Source organism: Passer montanus, unplaced genomic scaffold, assembly GCF_014805655.1.
Source record: "Passer montanus isolate IOZ18808 unplaced genomic scaffold, ASM1480565v1 scaffold96, whole genome shotgun sequence".
Classification (NCBI taxonomy): domain Eukaryota; kingdom Metazoa; phylum Chordata; class Aves; order Passeriformes; family Passeridae; genus Passer; species Passer montanus.
Window position 1 is genome coordinate 615924 of NW_024375034.1, and position 20340 is coordinate 636263.

General features: G+C 42.0%; 1 protein-coding gene across 2 annotated transcripts in view; it reads right to left on the minus strand.

Annotated features, from left to right (window-relative positions):
• Nucleotides 1-301: 301 nt before the first annotated feature.
• Nucleotides 302-20340, minus strand: part of LOC120496103 (core histone macro-H2A.2) — a 20913-nt gene continuing 874 nt past the window's right edge. Inside the window, exons 1-9 of one of the 2 annotated variants that reach the window (XM_039696203.1) lie at nt 20074-20274; nt 15820-16053; nt 9118-9224; nt 7716-7913; nt 6330-6440; nt 5859-5958; nt 4869-4958; nt 3037-3211; nt 302-998 (exon numbers count right to left, since the gene is read on the minus strand). In XM_039696203.1, the coding sequence (XP_039552137.1) occupies nt 833-998; nt 3037-3211; nt 4869-4958; nt 5859-5958; nt 6330-6440; nt 7716-7913; nt 9118-9224; nt 15820-15991 (1119 nt within the window). In that variant the 5' untranslated portion in view covers nt 15992-16053; nt 20074-20274 and the 3' untranslated portion in view covers nt 302-832. Of the gene's footprint in view, nt 999-3036; nt 3212-4868; nt 4959-5858; nt 5959-6329; nt 6441-7715; nt 7914-9117; nt 9225-15819; nt 16054-20073; nt 20275-20340 lie in introns of those variants that run through there. The other variant, XM_039696202.1, reaches the window with a different exon arrangement.

Consider the following 20340-nt stretch of genomic DNA (forward strand, 5'->3'; position numbering starts at 1 on the left):
GCTCACAGTGCTGCCAGGGTAATGCCTGTCTGAAACCTGGAAGGGGATATGGTAAGCCTGGAACGCAACAGAATATAATTCAGCTTTGTGTCAAAATCTCTTCAGCAGCTTGAATTACATCACCTACAGCACCAAACTTCAGCCAGAAAAGCTGCTGGTTGTGATAGGGCAAGCATTGAATTACAGATGCTGCTGCTTTTTTTTCCCTTCTCTTTTCCTTTTTTTTCTTTTTTTTCTTTTTAGGGTGAGAAATCCCCAGAGCAAAATTAGGGTTTATAATAATAACCACACTTGACACATCTTTTTCTTTTTTTCTTATAAAACAAACAAAATCACCATGAAATATTCTCAGTAATTACAGAGGTTATTGTGAGTTAAAAGCAAAACAGAAGCTCCTCATGCATCACTTCTAAAACCCTTTTCACCTCTCTATGGGCTGAAGGCAGAAGTTTACCATCTACCCTCAAGGGAGGGGAAAAAGGAGCAGAACATTTTTAAGAGCTTTCTTGAAAGTGGCATGTGTGTGTGTGTGAAGAAATCATCACTACAAATCTAAAATGAGGTTACTCTTTAAAAACCTCTAAACTAAAGTAACAAAGGACACTAAACTCCTGAAGCCAGATGATAATTCAGTTGCTTAAGGTGATAAAAATGGCATGAAGAAATCAGACTAAACCCCTCTCATCTCTAATCACAGCTCTCCATCGAGTCACAACACATCACACTACTACCACTCCCCCTCATTGTCACATTGAAAAAATAAAACCCACCTCTAATGCTTTTAATGCTACTCAAGTTTGTTGAAAAATAAAGTTTCATTTGGCTGCCGTTGCTACTTCGTGTCTAGCTTGGCCATTTCTTGCACATAGATGCCAATGCTTTCACTGTCGAAGAGCAGAAAGTAAATGTTCTTCAAGGAGGAAGAGCTGGTGCCATCAAAATGGGTGGAAATTGCTCTGAGGGTCACCTGGGCTGCCGTCTGCTTTGGGAAGCAGTTTCTGTGTGGTCAGGGAAGAAAAGAGAGCAGGTGAGTGTTGGGCAGGGATGCTGAGAGAAGCCAGCCAGGCTTCTGTGCCCCTTGCAGTTTGTGCCCCTTGCAGTTTGGCAAACCCCAAGGATTTGATAGCAATATTCACATGCTGCTGAATTAAGTTTCCTCACTGGCACACCTTCTGTTTTCATCTGCTTTCATTTGCTTATGACCAAATTTATTTATTTACAAATTTTTATTTGTATTTATTTTTATTTTTTATTTACAATTATTTAAATTTTTTTTAAGCTTGCCCTTAGAATTAAATTTTTCCATGCCAGGCTGGACAGGCTAAAAATTTCAAAGGAATATTTTTTTTTTTTTTAGCTGAGAACTGAAAAAAAAAAAAAACAAACCCAAAATATCACCTACTTAGCTGACTCACTTGCTCTGTCATTAAAATACTTTGCTTGGGTTTCCTGTGAAAATAATTGAAATTACAACTCCAAGCCATATTAAGGTCAAGATGCATTCAGTCACTCCTCTTGATGGTAATATTCTCTAACCTACAATCATATTTATATTGAAAACCATCAAAAAGATCTGGCACAACTGAAGTATCCCAAAGTTACATCAATTACTGTGAATGGCCCCTAAGATGGGACAGAGGAAAATTAAAAATCACATAACTGATATAGTATAATATATCTACCCACAAACCCATCATTTCAGGTGCAGACATGGAGGTAGAGTAAAATGACAGCAAAACCAGAAAGTCCTGTTTGAAAAACTGCCTTTTTCAGGAAATTTTGAGGTACTTTGATCAATGAAGTGTAAACCAGCAGTACCTGGTAAGTCTCTCTATTTCTGTTAGGAGGAGTAATTGTAAGAGAAGCAGGGTGAAATGGAATAAAGCAGCAGAAGGATCTGCACTAAGATTAATGGTCCAAGAATGGATTATTCTGATTCTGTGCTCTTAGAAGACATGAAGTCTAGAAACGATTTCTGTTGGCATTAAAAGCTACAGTTAATTTTCATATTAAAGACTGTTAAAACAATGCATTACATTTTGCTTTCACTGAAAACCAAAACAAAAAATATCTGTATATGAAAAAAATACTAAAGATTAGCCATCTATTTATTCTTTTGTTCTGATCCATTAAAATATTTTTGCTTTGACAAGTATCTGTATAAAAATGGCATTTTCTCCTCCTGTGCACTCAGTGATGTGTGGTGATTTCACTGGTCAAATGCAATTTTACTTTCATTTTATTCACTGTCAGGCCAACACAACAGGACTCTATTATGTACTCTACTCTATGGGCACTACTATCAAAATCAATAGATACATTTCAAAATAAATATAAACACACAAACTCTAACACAAAACAACAACTACTGCAGTTAGCAGTAAGATCTCTTGTCATCAGAGACCAACAAACCATTGATTTTAAAAGAAATTTGAAAGAAAAAAAAAGAAAAATACTTCAGATTTCTTAGTCAAGAACATTCCACTGCTAGTTATTAAGAAAGAAACGTGTGGCTTCACACTTGGTTTAACAGTTTTCCCTTTTGAAAGCAGATCTACATTTGAGAACCAGATTTTCTTCTGAAAGGTTTTGTGTGACAAGTCATTTCAGTATCTATTATCAGGAGGGCTTAAGTGAACACCCCACATCCACGGAGCTCAGGTGGCACCACTGTAACCTGCCTTCAGTATTGTGCTGCTATAACCTCATTAGTACAAATGCAGGTTTAATAAGACTCCCCACAGCAAAATGAAGGGACACAGAACCCGAGGTGGTGCAGAGGAATGAAAATGACTGCCTAGCAATAGAAAACACAGCCAGCCCACTCAGCTCTCCTGTGGGTTGGCTAATTTCTCTCTACAAAGGCTCTCTGGCAGTTTCATGCAAACACTGCACTTCAGGCTGGATTCCTCTGGAGCAGCTCTGTGTCAGATGGCAGCAGCAGAGGCAGGGTCACAGAGCAGAGGGCACCTCTCTGTCACAGCAGCAGCTCTGACAGCCAATTCCACCTCTGCTACCTGCCACAGGGAGTCCTACCTGCCGCTGGGGAACGGGGGGAAAGCCACAGACTTCAACTTCTTGTCTTCTGCAGCTGTTAAGCAGTTCTTGACAGTCTCCTCGAGCTGCTCTTCACACTTGTCCGAGCCCCACTGTGGGATGTGACAGTGGATGACAAACTTTGCTGCTAGGCCGCTAGACTGAGTGAGTGCAGCTAACACAAATGAAAATATAACATTTAGTTTGGAACAGAAACCGCCCTGCACGACCTCTCAACCCAAAGTACCTGCTTAATTACCTCACCTCTCCAAAGAAACACATTTGGGATTAAAATACACCACAATGGCTCACTTGCAATAATAACCTGTCTCGCCATTCCTTCTGTGATCAATTGTTATTTCTTTGGAGACCAAAGAAGCCAGGGCTCATTTGGTTAGCACACAGCTTCTCAATAATGGTTTTTAGCTCTCTCATTCAGCACAGCCTCCGGGTTTGTTTTATGCAAAGTACAAAAACCTCACCCTAAACACAGTATCAGTAATCCCCACAGACATTTCTGCAGTGCTGTCACTGAGTGCTTTGTACAAATATCCTGCATCATCATCATCAACTTTACAATTCCAGAGAGTTGAGGAGTAATATGTAGACTCACTTTGCAGCTGGGTAATTTCACACAAGGACATAAAAATCAAAGTTGTTTGTTGAAAGTCCCCACCAGTTATGTCCAATTAGGAAGTGTAATATTTCTCCAGGACCTGCAGAGCTTACAGCACAGCATCAGTTTGCTTTTGTTGCAATTGTCAGCATCAGCACTGCTGAGAGTCTGGGTGTCTTGGTAATCTCAGGTTAAACACTCTGAAATCAGCTGTGCAGGATGGAATTAGCCCAAGGATGAAAATCCTGGATTTATTCACTTGTTCTCCATCACAGAGGAGTTCTGTTGCAGGCACAGAGGGATTCTGTGCTACTTAAATTTTAACCAGCTGTCTTAATAGTATAAAAGGAGTCTATCTTCTAGTTAGGTAGTGATGTTGACAGAGAAAAGTAGTTTACTTTGATTTTATGGCATATAAATTTGATTTGATATGAAAGTCAAGCAAATTATCTTGTATAAAAATTTCTCTATCATTTCAGATGATAAAATTAGGCTACTCAATTAGGAATTTTCCAAAACTACACTATTTAAAGCACTTATTTTTTTGGATCTAGAGATACTAAGCCAAATAAGGCATATTGTAACTTTTCTCCATCTGTCTTCCAGACACCTTCAATTGGTTTAATCTGTCCACAAAGGAAGCACAATATGAGGGCCCAAACTATTCCCTGCTACAAATGTGTTAACCCTTGAAGGGAGCTGCTCTAATAAAGAAGCTGCAGTGCCTGAGCAATTGCTTTTCCAAAAAGCTTGCCAGTTCTGCAGATCATATCACATCTTCATTTGTGCTCAAAGTAAGGTAATTACGTGGGTTATATACATTCATCAAATATGCATAAAGGAGAATAATTTATGAAATATCACTAATTTTTCCTATGCCTCATATTTTAGGCTGAGAGCTGTTTCTGATTCTCACTAAGGCTGCAGTACAAACAGGGCAGGAAAGATGGCACAAGATTTCCTTATTTTTTGGGCTGCCATGGACAGAAATTGCCTAAGACAAATTGATCAGTCTCAAGACAGAATGTACAGCCCACAGATATCCAGTTCTTCCTTTCTTTCCCCCTCAGGAACCTGCCCATATCAGCAACAGCTTTGAGGAAACACTTACATCACATAAGCACAGACACATAACAACAGGAACAGATCAGAATGTCCAGAGAAAAGAACATATAAAATGAGCCATGTCCAAAAGAGAGCAGAGTATCCTTCTTACCTTCAGCTACTTCCAAAGGTCCTTGAGATTTGCGAAGCTCTTTCACTGTTTCCAAAAACTCTTTGCCTCCAGCCTTTTCCAGTGCCTTGCCTGCAAGGACACAGAGCAAAAGGCCTTGGCTTCAGAGTATCAGTGTGGAAAAACAAGTCTACATTATTTAAAAAACCACTGTACACACACTATCCTGTCTCCCTCTATCAGCAGCAGCTGATTTTTATGTTTACCATTCTGCCTAGACACAGATAGTTTACTTTTCATGGTTTTGTAGAGCCCTGTATGCTGTTACTGGAAATTACTTTAATATAAATATCTGTAAGAATGCTATTTACTCTGACTCATGGCTAAAATAATGTGGAGTGGGATTTCCAGGACTCAGGCTTTCAGCCTCCAAAAGGAACCCAGCATACAAACCCTACTACTTACTGAAACAAACACAGCTGAGATGCCAGTGAAGGTCTTGATGAGTAAAAAACAATGATGCAAAAACTTGCTACTAGATTCTGTGCCCCCTATGTGAATGGCTGAATAGCTTTTTACCTCCCTCCTGCTTAAATTTCCAGATTTGGAATAACAGTATTTCCTTATTTTGCATGAGCAGCATAAGGCTTTGTACATGAGTATTTCTAAATTATGTAACATCCTACAATGAAAGTCATAGCTAGAAGTGTTAATAACATATAATTTTGCAATGCAATTTTCAGATGCAAATGTAAAAATAAGCCAATAAACACCTCAGTAATAATTATTTACACCTTTGCTGCTCATGTGCTCCAACAAATGATCTGTGTTTTGCTTGTCATTAAAAGCAGACAAATGAGTGATTAGCCTGTTGTACCTAGTCAGACCCAGCCTGATTTTCAGAAGCTGTAAGTGATATTTTATGGCCTGGGGTAGACTCAGATGAAACAGGATGGGATCTCAGCAGGCAGCCAGTAGCCCAGCTACTGTTCCAGCTCTAGCTGTGTTTTTTCTTCACGTACAGAGCCTCACCTATTTCCTCCTTGAGGTCTATTTCAGCAGTCGTAGGGTGAACAATGCCTTCCACTTTCATGGAGCCAATATGGCTGATGTCACTCTGTGTCAGAGAGAGCTGAAAAATAACAATGAGTGGGGAGGAACAAATACATAGTAATCGCAGTGCAAAATCATTTTCATACCAAAAGGCTGAAATGAAAGAAGGCTGGATTTAGTTTTTCAGAGACCAGCTATTTTGTTCTGTTCAGTACTGTGACTCTGACTTTTAGCTTTTAATTAATTAATTTGCACACCACTCAGATTATTTGGTGATATGCCCACAACTTGGAAGCTTGCTCCAGAGGAAGTTATTGCTAGAAAACAAATGTTCTAACATCATAATTTGAAGAAAAAAAGGCTGATTTTGGAAATGCTTTGGTTTAAGAGAAAAGAATCCTTCCCTTCATGCTAAGCCTCAATCTGTTGGTTTTTTTTTTTCTTTATTACCTTCTGTCCTGGCACAAGGCTCTTGGAGGACAAGATAGTGAAACCATCCCCAGGTCCATCTTCAGTTGTTGAATTTGAAGCTCCTTCTTTTTCATTGTCCTTTTGTTTGTTCTATTTGATGGGAGAAAAAAACAAGCAAGACTTCTCAAAGGAAACAAAATAATCACCATCTAGCATAATTCAATAATGGAGAGATTTAATAACTTACTACAAATCTTATCTTCTCAGATCAATACATTACTCATAGCCTTGTAATCCCCTAAGGTTATGTAACAACAGAGGTCTGCACTGTTTATATAATGCTAAATCAGTGGTTCATCTGAGGCATTACATGCTTTTGTAGTCACATTCAGAGGCAAGGCACCCACACCCATCTGTAGATTTACTGACAATTAAGGTTGTATTTACATGGGTGGGCATGTGTTGGTTTATTTTCGTTGCTAACAGAGCAGAACCTCATATTAAATCAAACTTAGTCACTAAGTAACCCAGTCAAATGCTCCAATTTGAAGAAAAAACAACTTTCTGGTCTGAAAAACAAATGCTTAAGTCTCAGTTATTAAGTGATAAAGCCTTCTTATAGCTTATTTTCAGGAGTAGCAAACCTACCAGTCCTAGAGTAGGTTTAGTCCTAGAGGGCTAAAGGAGCATCTCCTCACATCTCTCAATATTTGCTTTAAGGTATGTCAAGAAGCTGCCACCTCCTAACAAGTCCAAACTCTGCATGTGCACAATTTAAAGTAAGGTGGTAGATGAGATCAATGCACAGAGGCATCCAATTAAACATCTCATTAAGCAACTCTGTTTTCTTTTTAAAGGCTGTTTCTGCCTATTATCAGCTATGGAACTGTATTAAAACTTTGAAAAATATGCTTAATCCAAGTTTTAAAAGTTTAAGGCAAAGCTTGGTATCATTTAACCCTACCCAATGAAAAACTCAGCAGTGTTTCAAGGTACATACTCTGGAATGACAAACCAAGAGCACAGATCTGGGTTACTGCTTTACCAAATTAATCCATTTTGGATAGTGATAGAAGATGGGTAACCTTAAGGGAAAGTGCAGTGGTCAAGTTCTGATTGATTTATTCTTGTTTTAAAACTCACTAACAGCACAGCTAAGAACACATGAAAAAAAGATCTTGGTCACAATGACATTGATGTTCCATGTCAAATTCTCCAGACAGTGAAAAATCTTTAACAGCAGCCCAGTAACTGTGCAATGCTGAAGGCATGACATCTCTCTGGTAGAAAATGTTTTAGAACACAGCTTCCTTTATTTTAAAAGGGTTCACTGCTGCAGAGTTAGTGTGGAGATAAGAGATTTCACACAATTTCAAGAGAATATTGCAGAGGGTGACACAGAATCTGTCCCAGCCCTGTGCTTACCTTTTTGGACGTCCGGGCCTTGGTAGACTTTGCCTTCTTCCCACTCTTTTTGGTCACCATGGATTTCCTCCCCTTCTTCTCAGGAGCAGGGGAAAGGATGGTCTCAGATTTGCCTTTGGCACCCCGTTTCTTGGCTAGAAGCTCAGGCTGAATTCTGGGCAGGACACCTCCACTTGCAATAGTCACACCTTTGAGCAGCTGCAAGGACAAGCAGGGCATGGAAGCATATTACAGATCCTCTCAGTCTGCACCACCAAAAACAATTAGGGAGAAAATCCACAATAACCAGGAACTTGGCAGGTGACAGCAAAGTCAGCCAGCACATCCTGGAGAATTCTGTTGCTGTACAATCAATCCTACCCCTTCTTAGTGCAATTCTGCCCTTGGTGACTCACAAGCAGTGAATAAGGGTAAAAGAAGAAGAGTGTCTGTGGGCCACTTAAAAAAAAGGACTGCACCACAGCCCTGCTCAGAGGAGGACTGGATGCACATCTCTTTGGCAGGAAAACGGATGCAGTGAAAGCAAGGAAAAGATCCAAGCACCTGCTTTGCAGAGGGAACAACAGGAATGGGCTGTGATACCATGTAGAGGACACAGTCTGGCTAATTCCTAAGAGACAACACTGGATCTAGATCCCAGTTCACAGGTCACTGACTAGAAACATGGAGCTGGGAAAGGGTTGGTGGTGTGAGCATACTTTCTCTTCTGGCCTGTTTTGTATTTTTACTCCACTTGACTGGAAACAGAGCCACATGACTTCATGGGCACCACATTTTCATTATTTAAAGCAGTCATATTAAGTGCAGGAGTATTCAAAGTGTGAATGACATCATCCATCTTCATACAGAGGAGATACTCTGATGCTGACTGAACCTTTTCAGCAGCCCTGAATAGTACAATCTGCAGCCCATGCTGTGATCTCTGTCCTCACTCAACAAGTTTAGCACAAGTGATCCCACAAGTGATCCCAGGAGTCAGAGTGCTGAAAACCACAGTTTGGGCAAACAGACAGGGAGGCAGCAATAGCAGAGAGTGAGCCAGATCCCTACACAACATGGGCCTCACAGCCAGTATAATAGAAAACACACATTTCTACAGCTTTTGGGAAAAGGTCTTGCACACTTTCTTTAAGTACTGAATGTCCCTGAGGAAAAAGTGAAGCATCAAGACTACTTGTTTCAACAGGACTCATAGGCTAAGAAGAACCAAAGTTTTTATGTCCATAAGATTTAAGATGAGGTACCTCAGAACCTTAATTTTTGTTTGCTTTTAAGAGGGCACAATCTTCTCCAATAGCTGTGATCTCATTCTTGTCTCAGACTAAGCTGTTTCTAACCTTCCCTGGTAGCAGTTCACTCAAGGCACAGTACACAACTCCTGCACCAAAATGGAAACAGGCACCTGATTCAGCTCCTCATCGTTTGCAACTGCCAGGAGGATGTGTCTGGGGGCAATCCTTCCCTTCTTGTTGTCCCGCGCTGCATTTCCTGCCAGCTCCAGGATTTCAGCTGTAACACATCAAGACAAAAACCAGTAACAAAAATGCAGCTTAGGTACATGCTGCCTACACATTTTACACTGCTTCTTAATATCCATTTACCTTCTCAGGGATGTTTCCAGATTTAAAGGGTTCTCACTAGAGAAAGGCAGAAACCAAACTCCTCTCAATGTATCTGTAAATTTAGATAAATTAATTTGTCTTTCCTAATTCCCTAAAGGAGAAAATATGCTAGGCTTGGTTCACATTCTTGAGTCAGAATTCTCTTGCAAAAAGGCAAAAAAACCCCCTAAAAATGTATATCAGCAGTCCAAAATTTATCAGCAGCCCTGTGCCAACAGAACAGTCAAGCATGCAGTGAAACCCTCAACCTGGAACAGACAGCTCTGACAAACAGCAAGGATTCTCAGGACCAGGGAAGATGAAGACTGAGGTGCATTTGAAGAAATACTTGGAAAGCCAACACAATAGCCAGGCACTGCTGGAATTCTGCATTAAAGGGCACTGAAAATCTGTGAGAAGCTTCATTTCAGAACAAGACATGAAAGGTTTGATCCAGATGCAAGCAGAGACAACGTGAGAGCTTCAATGCATGAAATATTGATAGAAGGGTCTTTCCACATCTATGGGAACAGGAGGTCACTCCAAAGGCAGTTTCTCTAACTACCAGTTAGAGAAACAGAAACATTTATACTGTAACCAAAGTCACTGAGCTTTTCCTAATTATTACAGAAATTCAGACACATCTTCCTAAGTTTATTTGGACTGTAGCAATCAATATAATTCATTAGCTTACATAGTTTGGCCTCTACTCAGAAGTTATTTCTTATATATGAACTGTACTGAAACACTAAGAAGGAAGGAGAAAGGGATTTTTTTCTCTCCAATTACTCCTAAAAATCATATCCACACTTTTTTTTAATTTTAAAAGTATATAGTGTCCCTGTCTTCTGGGTTTTGGATTTGTGCTTGTCAGTAACAGGAATATGAAAATTACAGCCAATCAGTAGCCTGTTGATAACTTATTGATGTCTTAATTACATTCTACTCCTTTTTACAAACTACATAAAAATTATCACTATTATAAAAAGAAGGATTTTCATGAAAAACCTAGTGGAAACGTACATAATGTTTGGCTAAAATCCAGATGATTTCAACATGGGGCTTAGCTCTGGCTCATGGGAAAAATACAAGCTTTCAATTCCACTCAGAAAAACAAAAGTACAAACTTGTCTTCCAGTTTTCACTGCTATGCAGCACACATACTTAATTGAATGTTGGAAATGTAAAAGCCTTTTTAAAAATTATATGCATATTCACAGTGAATTGTAAAGGTTAAGGCAGGAACCTCTCAGCTCTAGCATTTCCTAGTCTGTCCTGGATTTTAAAGGAGAAAACTGCAAAGAGATCCCACACAACCCAGCTATATTCACCCCACAGGACTGGAAATGTCAGACCCTCTCCCAGACCTCTGCCAGCAGAGCTAACACAGCAGCAGACAGCAGGAACAGATTCCATCCATTGTGCAGACCAGCAGAGAGCAAGAAAAGAGACCCAGGCTCCTCCAGTGGGATTTGCAGATGTGTGCTGACAGCAGAGGAAAATTGCATCAGGGGGAAAAAAAACATCCAAAAACCAGCACATACTTACCTGTGTGGGAACTGAAGTTCTTTCAGGTGTGCCAACAACAGGCACACCCTGCTACCTGTGTGCTCACCCCACTGCCCCAGGTTTGGGTCCTTTGGCCAGCAGCATCCTGATGGTGCACTCTTAGTCCTCTGCCTAATGTTAAGAGCAAAAAAGGCAGAACACTCAAATGCCAGCCATCCATCACAGGACACTGGGAAGAAGGGAATCCGAGGCAGAGGTGATGTATGGCAGATTGTGGAATATGTACATGACTTACCAAAGAATGCCAAATATTTGCATGGTAAATGATTGCCTTACCTCCTTCTAGTGAAGGTTTCTATGCATATTTTTTCTAATGGTGGAGGTAGGGGCTCATAATCTTAAGAATATAAAATGGCGTTTACAAAATACAATATCAAAACTGGAGGCTTCAGCTATCACATGCTCTGCTAACAATAACAGATCCCTAAAGAAACTGCTTTACATTTGAAGTAGAAACTTCTTAACAGCTGAGGTTACCTAAATTCTAAAAATACTAGTCTGATAATATAGATCCTATCATAAATAGGAATATAGAATATAGGAAAATAGAATATATGGTCTATACCATAACAAGCTGTCTTGGAACTGGGCATCTTGATATTTTCAGCCATAAATTGTTGGGGGTTTTTTGTGCTCTAACCACAGGCATTAAGAATTACATTGAAATCTCAAATAATATTGTTTCCTGCAAGAGTCAAAATCCACAAAATGCCTCCACATCAGAAGTTTAACTTCAAATCCAGCCATCTTCAGAAGCACATGCCTCTCTTCCAGCAGAGACAAGCTGCAGCCAAGCTATGGCCTGAATGGGATTACATCTTGTCACCCTGTGACATACAGGGAAAAAGAGGTTTCTTTAGCTGATGGATCAGCAGATTTGAAATGTCTGGGAACTAAAGCATCCTAGCCATGCCAAAGGTTTTTGTTCAGCTGAGCTTGTAGGAAGGTGGACTGCTAAGAAAGATCTATTAGAATTACTGATAGCAAATTGGAAAGATTTCATACAGGTTGTCTTGTTTTCCATTTCCCCTTCAGGAGAAATTCTGTCAGCTCCTGTTACACTACCACATAAAATCTACCAGCAAAACCTTTATTCTGCAAAAATCTATTGATGATGGAGTCCTTGTCCTCCATTTACAGGTGGAAAGCTGCCTGCTGGATGTGTCTCCAGATGAGTACAACAGGCAGAATAGTGTTCCAGGTGATTCCTGTGAAGGAGGAAGCCTTTGCTGTTGGTGTGTTCTGCCCTAATTCAGAGAGGATGGCTTTCCATTGAGATCTTCCAAAAGTTCCTCTGAGCATGACTTGTGCTTCCTCATCAAGGGGCTTCTGTATTCTCTGCCTACTTTTTGGGGAGATGCCCTGTGGGACCGGGCAGTTAATGTTTGATTTAGGTGGTTGTGCCTGCAGTCAGCTCTGTGCACACTCAGAGCATGAGGCTGTTGCAAAATCCATCAATCAGATGGGACTCAGGCCAATTTTTCAGAGAATTTGAACTCTGAAGCCAGTGGAATTCTCAGCAAACACAACCTTCTGGACAGGAATTAAACTGCAGTTTTACAATATGATTTTCAAGCCTAAAATGTAAAACAGCATAGGGAGATTAAAAAGAAAGGTTTAGAACAGTGAGGAGATCTTCACATTAGCTGATCAGCTGAGGTGAAAGCACCTCTTCCTGAGATTCCACCACCATTGCTGGCATTTTAATGAGCCTTATCAATCCAATAATGGGATTGATAAGGCAAAGTGCAGAGTTGGGGGTGATAATGGCTGGGTAAAAGTACCTCTTCCTGAGATTCCAGTACCATTGCTGGCATTTTAATGATGGGATTGATGAGGCAAAGTGCAGAGTTGGGGGTGATAATGGCTGTGAGGTGCTGCCATGATCAATCTTGCAAACAAAGGGAAAAAACAAGGATCTAGTATCTCTGTGACACAGAACACACACCAAAGCCAAACAGCAGCCTCAGCTCCACAAACTGGGAGTAAGGATGCTCCAGATGCATGTGCAGCCTCTGGATGATGCCAGCCACGAGGCTCAGTGCCCTGGGGCAGCACAAACACAGGCCAACAGAGACCACACAGGACTGGTCACTCACAGAGATCTGCTGGTCCGTGCCAGCCCTGGAGGAATGCAGGCACTCAGGTGGTTCTGGTTCTGTTTGACCCTTCCAGCCTCACCCACCCTGCCCCTATCCCAGCCTTGACTTGCTTCCCCACAGGTATAATCTCCTTTCCCTGCAATCCACACCAAGACTTCTACCTCAGCACCTTTCCTGGACAGTAACCATTTCTCCTGTCTACTCTGGCTCAATATTCCTGCCCAGGTTATTCATGGCCAGCACCCCCTCCATCCAAACCTTGGCCTATTTCCTATTTTTTCAACTTGCTCTCCAGCTTCCTAGCAGGATATTAGGCACTCCTCAGCATTTATTTGCCCACTGGTCACCAGTCCAGCTCTCCCCAGCAGCTAGACCTATCCCTGCCCCTGTCTCTAACATCAATATTCTTCTTCCATAGCCACTACCTCCCCACAATGTTATGATTTGGGAGCAGAGAGAGGCTGGAACATGTTCAGTGAGGACCAAGTCTTCAGAGACTTTAGATGTTAAAGTCAAAGATGTCTCTGCTGAGCATGAGCAACCTGTGTTTTATCAAAGTTAGAGCCTGGCCAAAGAGAGCAGATTTCTCTGAGGTTGCAGGGACCACCCTTCCCCTTTTGTAAGGCATAAAATCTCTGCTCAAACACACAGAAGCACTCAGGGGTTTAGAGGAGGAGTTTTCATGAATGTTTTAACATTAAAAAAAAATTAATTGTCCTGCTTCTGTGAAACAGCTAAAAAGTGACAGTCCCTTACTGCCACCCTCCCAGATTTAGCCTGAAGCAGTTCCCCTTCATGCAGCCTTTCATCCTGAGGAACCATCACTTCACAGCTGCAAATCCAGGAGAAAAGAAAGACATTTGTAATAGAAAGATCAGATAATGTTAAGAAAATGTAGCTGTTTGACATATAATACCCCCTTCCACAACATCCTTGGAAAAACCTGTTTTGTTTCCACAGGCTTCCCAAAACCAAAGATTTTATACACCTGTAATATTAGGAATAACTAGATCAGCAGGGCTAGATGCTGCAACACTTTTTTTGTTTAACTGAACTCTCCACCTTTGTAATATTTCCAAACAAAACCCTGGACAGAGCACAGGAACTTTGGTTTGGAAAGACCAGCAATAGATGTTTGCTCCGAAACATTACTCCATTCTACCACAATATATACAGGAGTTCTCTGCTGAACCAAGCAGCTGAAAATAGCATTCCCTTACAATTTATGTGGGCTCCCAGCCTACACCTCTAGCAACCTTCTTGCCTGGTTGACTACACATTCTTTTTTTTCTAAAGCAAAGTGTAGGCCCACACATAATCTGCTCATATCAGATTAATGATTTAAATTAAACTGCACTTACTACCCAGGAGCAGAGCCAAGACATACATTGTTCTAGTTCAGGTAACAGGCAAACAGTGCTGACCACAAGTCAGTCTGCACCACTGAAATGTTGCACACACCAGATGTGCTGCTGACAATTTATTACTGCACCTTGTAAAAACTGCCACAGCTCAGAACAAGCATCTCCAAATGTTTATCCTAGAAATATCTCCCTGTAGAACAGGAGAAGAAAAAAAGTATCTCCCTCCAGACAGAAGGTCAGCAGAGTCACAATGCATCACATTATGTTATAAAAGTTATTGTGATTTCTTCAACACAAGCAATACTTTCTCACTCCAGCTCCAGAAGTAGCCTCAGGGGGAAAAAAAATAAATTTATTCTTATCCTGGAATGTACTGCCATAAACATGGAAATTTTTGCAATCTACTAGTAGGCTTGATGATAAATTTAATTTTTATAGTGAAATTGTGAAAACAGTGAAATTTATTAGTGAGATCTCAGATTTTCTCCACACCTTTGAAAGAAAATAATGCTTTTTATTGTCTGGTAGTGAGAACAAGTTTCATGTGTATAAAAGACAGCAGTGTTTACATAAAATCTGCTGTATGGACAGCCAGACTCCATGCAAGCTTCTTCATGCCACCTTGGCAATAAAGTACACTGCTGAAACACAACTCACTCAGCTGATTCCTCCAGGCTGTGACTCCTCACAGATTCTCTAATGCACCTCAGTCTTGATCTGTTACCCCCAAGTAACCTGAACCAGAATCCTCTCTGCACCATGAATTCTAACAATTTGTTGAAGTGTTATTCTCCATAATTAAACAAGAAACTCCTCAGATATGATCAAAGGACACTCTGAAATATTTGTGTAGAGAATCACAGTATACTGCATCACCATGGGACACCTGCCCCTTCCTCAAAGTTCCATTTCAGAAAGGCAGGAAAAAGAAAACTCAGGGTGTGTGGGAAGATTTAAACCCTGGAACACTTTCTTTATACACTTAGGCAAAGCAAGAGGGTTTTTTAAATTAAAAAAAACCCCACCCTTATATTTCATAACACTTGGACACTCTCCTGCAAGGAGAAATGCAGCCAACAAAACAGTTTTCTCACTTAAAAAGCACAGAAGCAGTACAAGAGGAGACACATTCCTATAGGTGGGTTTGCTTTCTTTCCTCCTATTATTCACATTTAGGTGCATCAAAAACCTAATTAATACCAATTTTCTCTGGGACAAAGAGAAAAGAGTCACAGAAGTGACTCGTCACTTTGCAAAATAAAAAATAACACTCTCAGCTGGTGACTAAGCACGGTCACTGAAGCAGAGAATTTCCATCCTCAGCCTCCCCAGAAAACAAATTAACCTCCTTAGCGTTTTCAGCAGGCTTCAACAGACCCTGATTTCCAGGAGTGCTCCACACGTTCACATCCCCTCCCGTGGCTAAGCCTGCGTGAGGAGCAGAGGCAGGAGCAGGCTCTGGCTTTACCTGCCAGGTACTCGATGACAGCTGCCATGTAGACGGGCGCCCCGACGCCGATGCGGTACTTGTAGGTGCCCTTCTTCAGGTAGCGCATCATCCTCCCCACGGGGAAGATCACCCCGGCCCTGCTCGAGCGCGACAGCTTGGACATCTTCTTCTTCCCGCTCCGCCCCGACATCTTGCAGCCTCGTGCTTCGCAGTTTGCTGGTGGGTCTCAGTGCTTTGTTCCAAATCTGAGGGCTGCAAGAGAAAAACAACAGGGTTGGTGAGAAACGTCTTCGTGCAGCTCAAGGCTTGACTCTCTCTGGGCTTTGGCTGTGCAGAGTGCAAAGAAGCACATGGAATCCACGCTTATGTGCCCTTCTTGCCCTAAGTTTAAGTTTGAACTACTTCAGCATTTCCCTCCTTCCTTCTGAAAAGAGGTTGAGACAATGTCATTCCAGTCAGTGAGGTTGTTTCTGAAAAACAAATGTGCAACATAGAAAGGGGATGTTTTAGTTTTAAACTAAACACAAGTTCAGTTTAGTTACAAAACACAAGATAGCTACTAAATACAAGTTTAGTTTAGTTTTGTTTTACCATCCTTTTGCTGGGTACAGAGGAAGGTGAAAAACCTTCACCTTCGTGTATTGCTGCTGTTCCAGAAGAAAAAATCCAAACCCACCCTTAACACCTGTTAAAGTGTAGGCATTATTCATTAAAAGCAAGATAATTAGAATATTTGCTATAACTTTGTTTTTGAACTGCACTGTCAGTGTAGCAATATCAGGAGCAAAGAAAACAAACCTTGTTTTCTTATTTTTCTGGCAACCACAAGATTAGGGATAAACAGACAAGAAACCCTGGAATCTGCCACTCCACTCCAAAGCTTGCATGTGGTCACAGTGTATTTGCAGGGTTCCCAGATGAAGGAAGGAAATGATGAATCCGACTCCATGTTCTTAGAAGGTTAATTTATTATTTTATAATCTATATTATATTAAAGAATACTATACTAAACTATACTAAAGAATACAGACAGGAGGCTAAAAGATACTAAAGAAAAACTCGTGACTCTTTCCAGAGCCTCGACACAGCTTGGCTGTGATTAGCCAATAAGTAAAACCAATTCACATTAAACCAATTAAACAATCACCTGCTGGTAAACAATCTCCAAAGCAGCAAAACACAGGAGAAGCAAATGAGATTATATTGTTTCCCTTTTTCTCTGAGGCTTCTCAGCTTCCCAGGAGAGAAATCCTGGTGAAGGGATTTTTCCAGAAAATATGATGGTGACACACAGTTACACCCCCAGTTCTCACTCTCAAACAAATAATGTTTGGGAAAGTTTTAACTCTATTTACAAAAATTAGTTTTAGCTCCATTTTGATAGCTGCTCCAGAGGCAGAATTATGAGCCTGGCTACTCCTTGGAAGCAAACACAGAGCAGGTCTGCCAGAGATGGTATTTCTGCCAAGGAAGGCACAGTTACCTCACTGCCAGCATCCATTCACCTCAGTGAAACAAGGAAACACAACAAGGGAGACACTTTGAAGAGCATTCAAATGAATCTAGGTGATACTGCTAAATTTTATCATTAACTCTTCATTTATGGTATCAAAGGTACAAAATCAGCAGAGAGCTGTAGAACCTTGGCATGTCCTTGTGTATCAGCCAGACAATTTTTTCTTTCTGTGAGCAATGTATTATGTGGGCACGATGAGAAAAGTTGGGAAAGATTAAACCAGTAAACCTATCAGACACAGACACGTCAAAATTGGTGTTGCTCATCATCCCACTCTGAATTCCCTGCCAGCTGCCAGCCTGGAACCACGAGTGGTGGTAACAGAGCTCAAGGGGAAGATGAAAAGAAGTGGGGAGGCATTGTACTGGTCTTTAGAGATGTGTGAAGGTGGAGAGAGTGAGTGTTCCCTACAGCAGTGACTCTTACAGAAGCTGTAGGAGAGGAGAGAGAGCAGCACTGGGCTTGGTCAGAGGGGAGGCAGCAGAATCTTCCCATCAGGACAACTTCAGAACAATTTGAGAATCTATGCCAGAAATCGAGCAGCGCTGGATCTGCCTTAGAGCTGCAGGCTGGACCAGGTGATCTTCCAAGGTCCCTTCCTTAATGAAACTTACAATTTGTGACAAACCCTTTGTAAACTTTCAATTTCCTAATAATAACAGTCCTTAAAACCTGTCCTTTTTGGTTTGTGACAACTGACATCCAAATAATAAACCTAGGCTGGGAATTAGGCTCCTAGACATCAGAGGAGGCAGTTTCAGGAACAGCCTTCTCTTTAGAGCAACAATAACTCTTTCTGAAGTGGAACTTAATAAATGAATGCAGTAGGGTACAAACAGCTTCCTGCAATGCTGGCAGGACAGTTGCATCACCCAAGAGTTCAGTCCAGCACTGAAACCCTACAGAGAGCCAAGCTGAAAGGGTACACTACCTGTATCAAAATTATATTAAGCTAACCTCTCATATATTTGTTCCTATAGCATCAAATCCCAGTTGAGTGAAAATCAGTGGAAAAAGGCAAACGTCAAGGGATTAGATCCACAGAAAATACCATAGTTACACTTCATCTCCATGGTAGAAAATCAAAACATATTTGTGTACAATTAACCACACTGCTCTGAGCCATGCTGCTGCATTGTATAAATTTATGTTTAATTACTCTTTTTTGGCTCATCCTTCTGTTGCCATCAGTGAACTTTCCACCCCTGCCTACTCCTTTACTTTTCCCTTCTCTCTCACTGGAAACCTTCTACCATTATTTACTCCCCTGCTGCCAAGCCAACTCTTGGAATCCCAAAATATTTTCCAAAGACACTGCAGGTTATGTTTGCAGAATTTTGTGAAAGCCTAAATACAAGATGTTTCAAAACTCTGCTAACACTGTCTCTGCTTTGCAACTTCCACGGACCAGGGTGCACTGAGGAGCAACAAACACAGCAGCACGCTCTTGTCTTGTTTTGACTCCTACAGGAGGCAATTTTTGGTAGAAAGCCAAGCTCTGGCACAGTCACAACAGGACCCAGACAAAGAAACATGTGGAGAAAACTCCTGTGGACCTGGACAAAGAAATCCCACAGACAGGGATCTGGTTTCCTTGCAGGAAGGAGCACACGAGCTCAGCCCTGCCACACTCACCTGAACTGCAACCAACAGGTAAAGAGCTACAAGGTGAGCACTGCTGTCCTAATTGTTCTCTTCTGAGGACACAGCCAAACCTCAAGGGCTTATCAGTTGAAAAGTCTACCCACACTGGTTCCCTCTCTGCCAGCTGATTCATCATCTCTACATTTCTCCTCATGAAGTGCAGCCTCCATTTAAAAATAAACCTGTGCCATTGGTGATAAGTCTGTCCTCACTGAGCTGCAAGGACTGTGTCTCTGTCTGGCTGCCATGACATCAGGCTCGGGCAATTTAAAGCAATTATTTTCCCTATCCCCTAATTGGTCACAGCACACTCCCACTCTGCCATGACTCCAACATCCCTGTGTTGCTATGGGGGATTGAGCAGCTACAACATCTCACAGAGCTCTCTACAATACGACTGCAAGCAGGGCTTTTCTCTGTTGACTTTTGCCTTCTTCAGAGCCCAAGGCAATCAGTGACATTTTCCTTCTGCCTCCTGGAAAAATACCTAAGAGTCCAGCTTCCACTGCAGCAGGTTGCTCCAAGCCCCATCCAGTGTGGAGTGGGACATTTCCATGGATGGAGCAGCCACAGCTTCTCTGGGCTACCTGTGCCACGATCTCACCACCTTCACAGGGAAGAATTAAAGAAGAGTTCCTTCATAATATCTGACATAAATCTCTCCTTTTTTAGTTTTAAAGCATTCCCCCTCGCCCTGCCACTATCTGCCCGTGTAAGAAGTCCCTCTCCCTCTTTCTCACATGTACTGAAGGGCTGCAGTAAGACCTGCCCAGAGCCTTTTCACGGCCAGGCTGAACATGGCCAGCTCTCCCAGCCTGGAGATGGAGAGGTGTCCTGAGCAGAGAGACTCCAGCCCTCGGAGCCCTTCACTTCCAAACACTGAGAGAACTCCAGCTCAGCAGCCAAAGGCCAAAATAAGGGACATGCAGGACTACCCACACAGCTGCGCTTGCCCCATCGCCAGCTGAAGGTCTGTTGGAACAGCTAGGAGCTCACAAGGAACCCACAGACACACCTTGGATCCAGCTTGGGCTGCACAATCACTTACAAACTAAATATTTGTGAAAAAATAACGCAGAAGGCCCGAATTGCTAAGGCACCAAAGCACAAACCTGTTCAGGGGGCAGGCGGGCTGTCCCCAGAGCCCCCCACACAGAGCGGGCTCCCCTCCAAAGGAGCTTCCAGGGCACCCCACACCCCGGGGGCCCTGCAGGGGCAGCTCCCACTCACAAACAACATCGGGCGACCCTGCGGCTGCGAGGACGGGCCTGGAGCGGCCCCACAGCGAGCCTCCGGAGCCCGCTGCGAGCGGCCGAGCCCGGGGGCCGCCCGAGCCCCCTCAGGGCCGCCCGCCCGCCGAGCGCCGCCCTTAGTGAGAT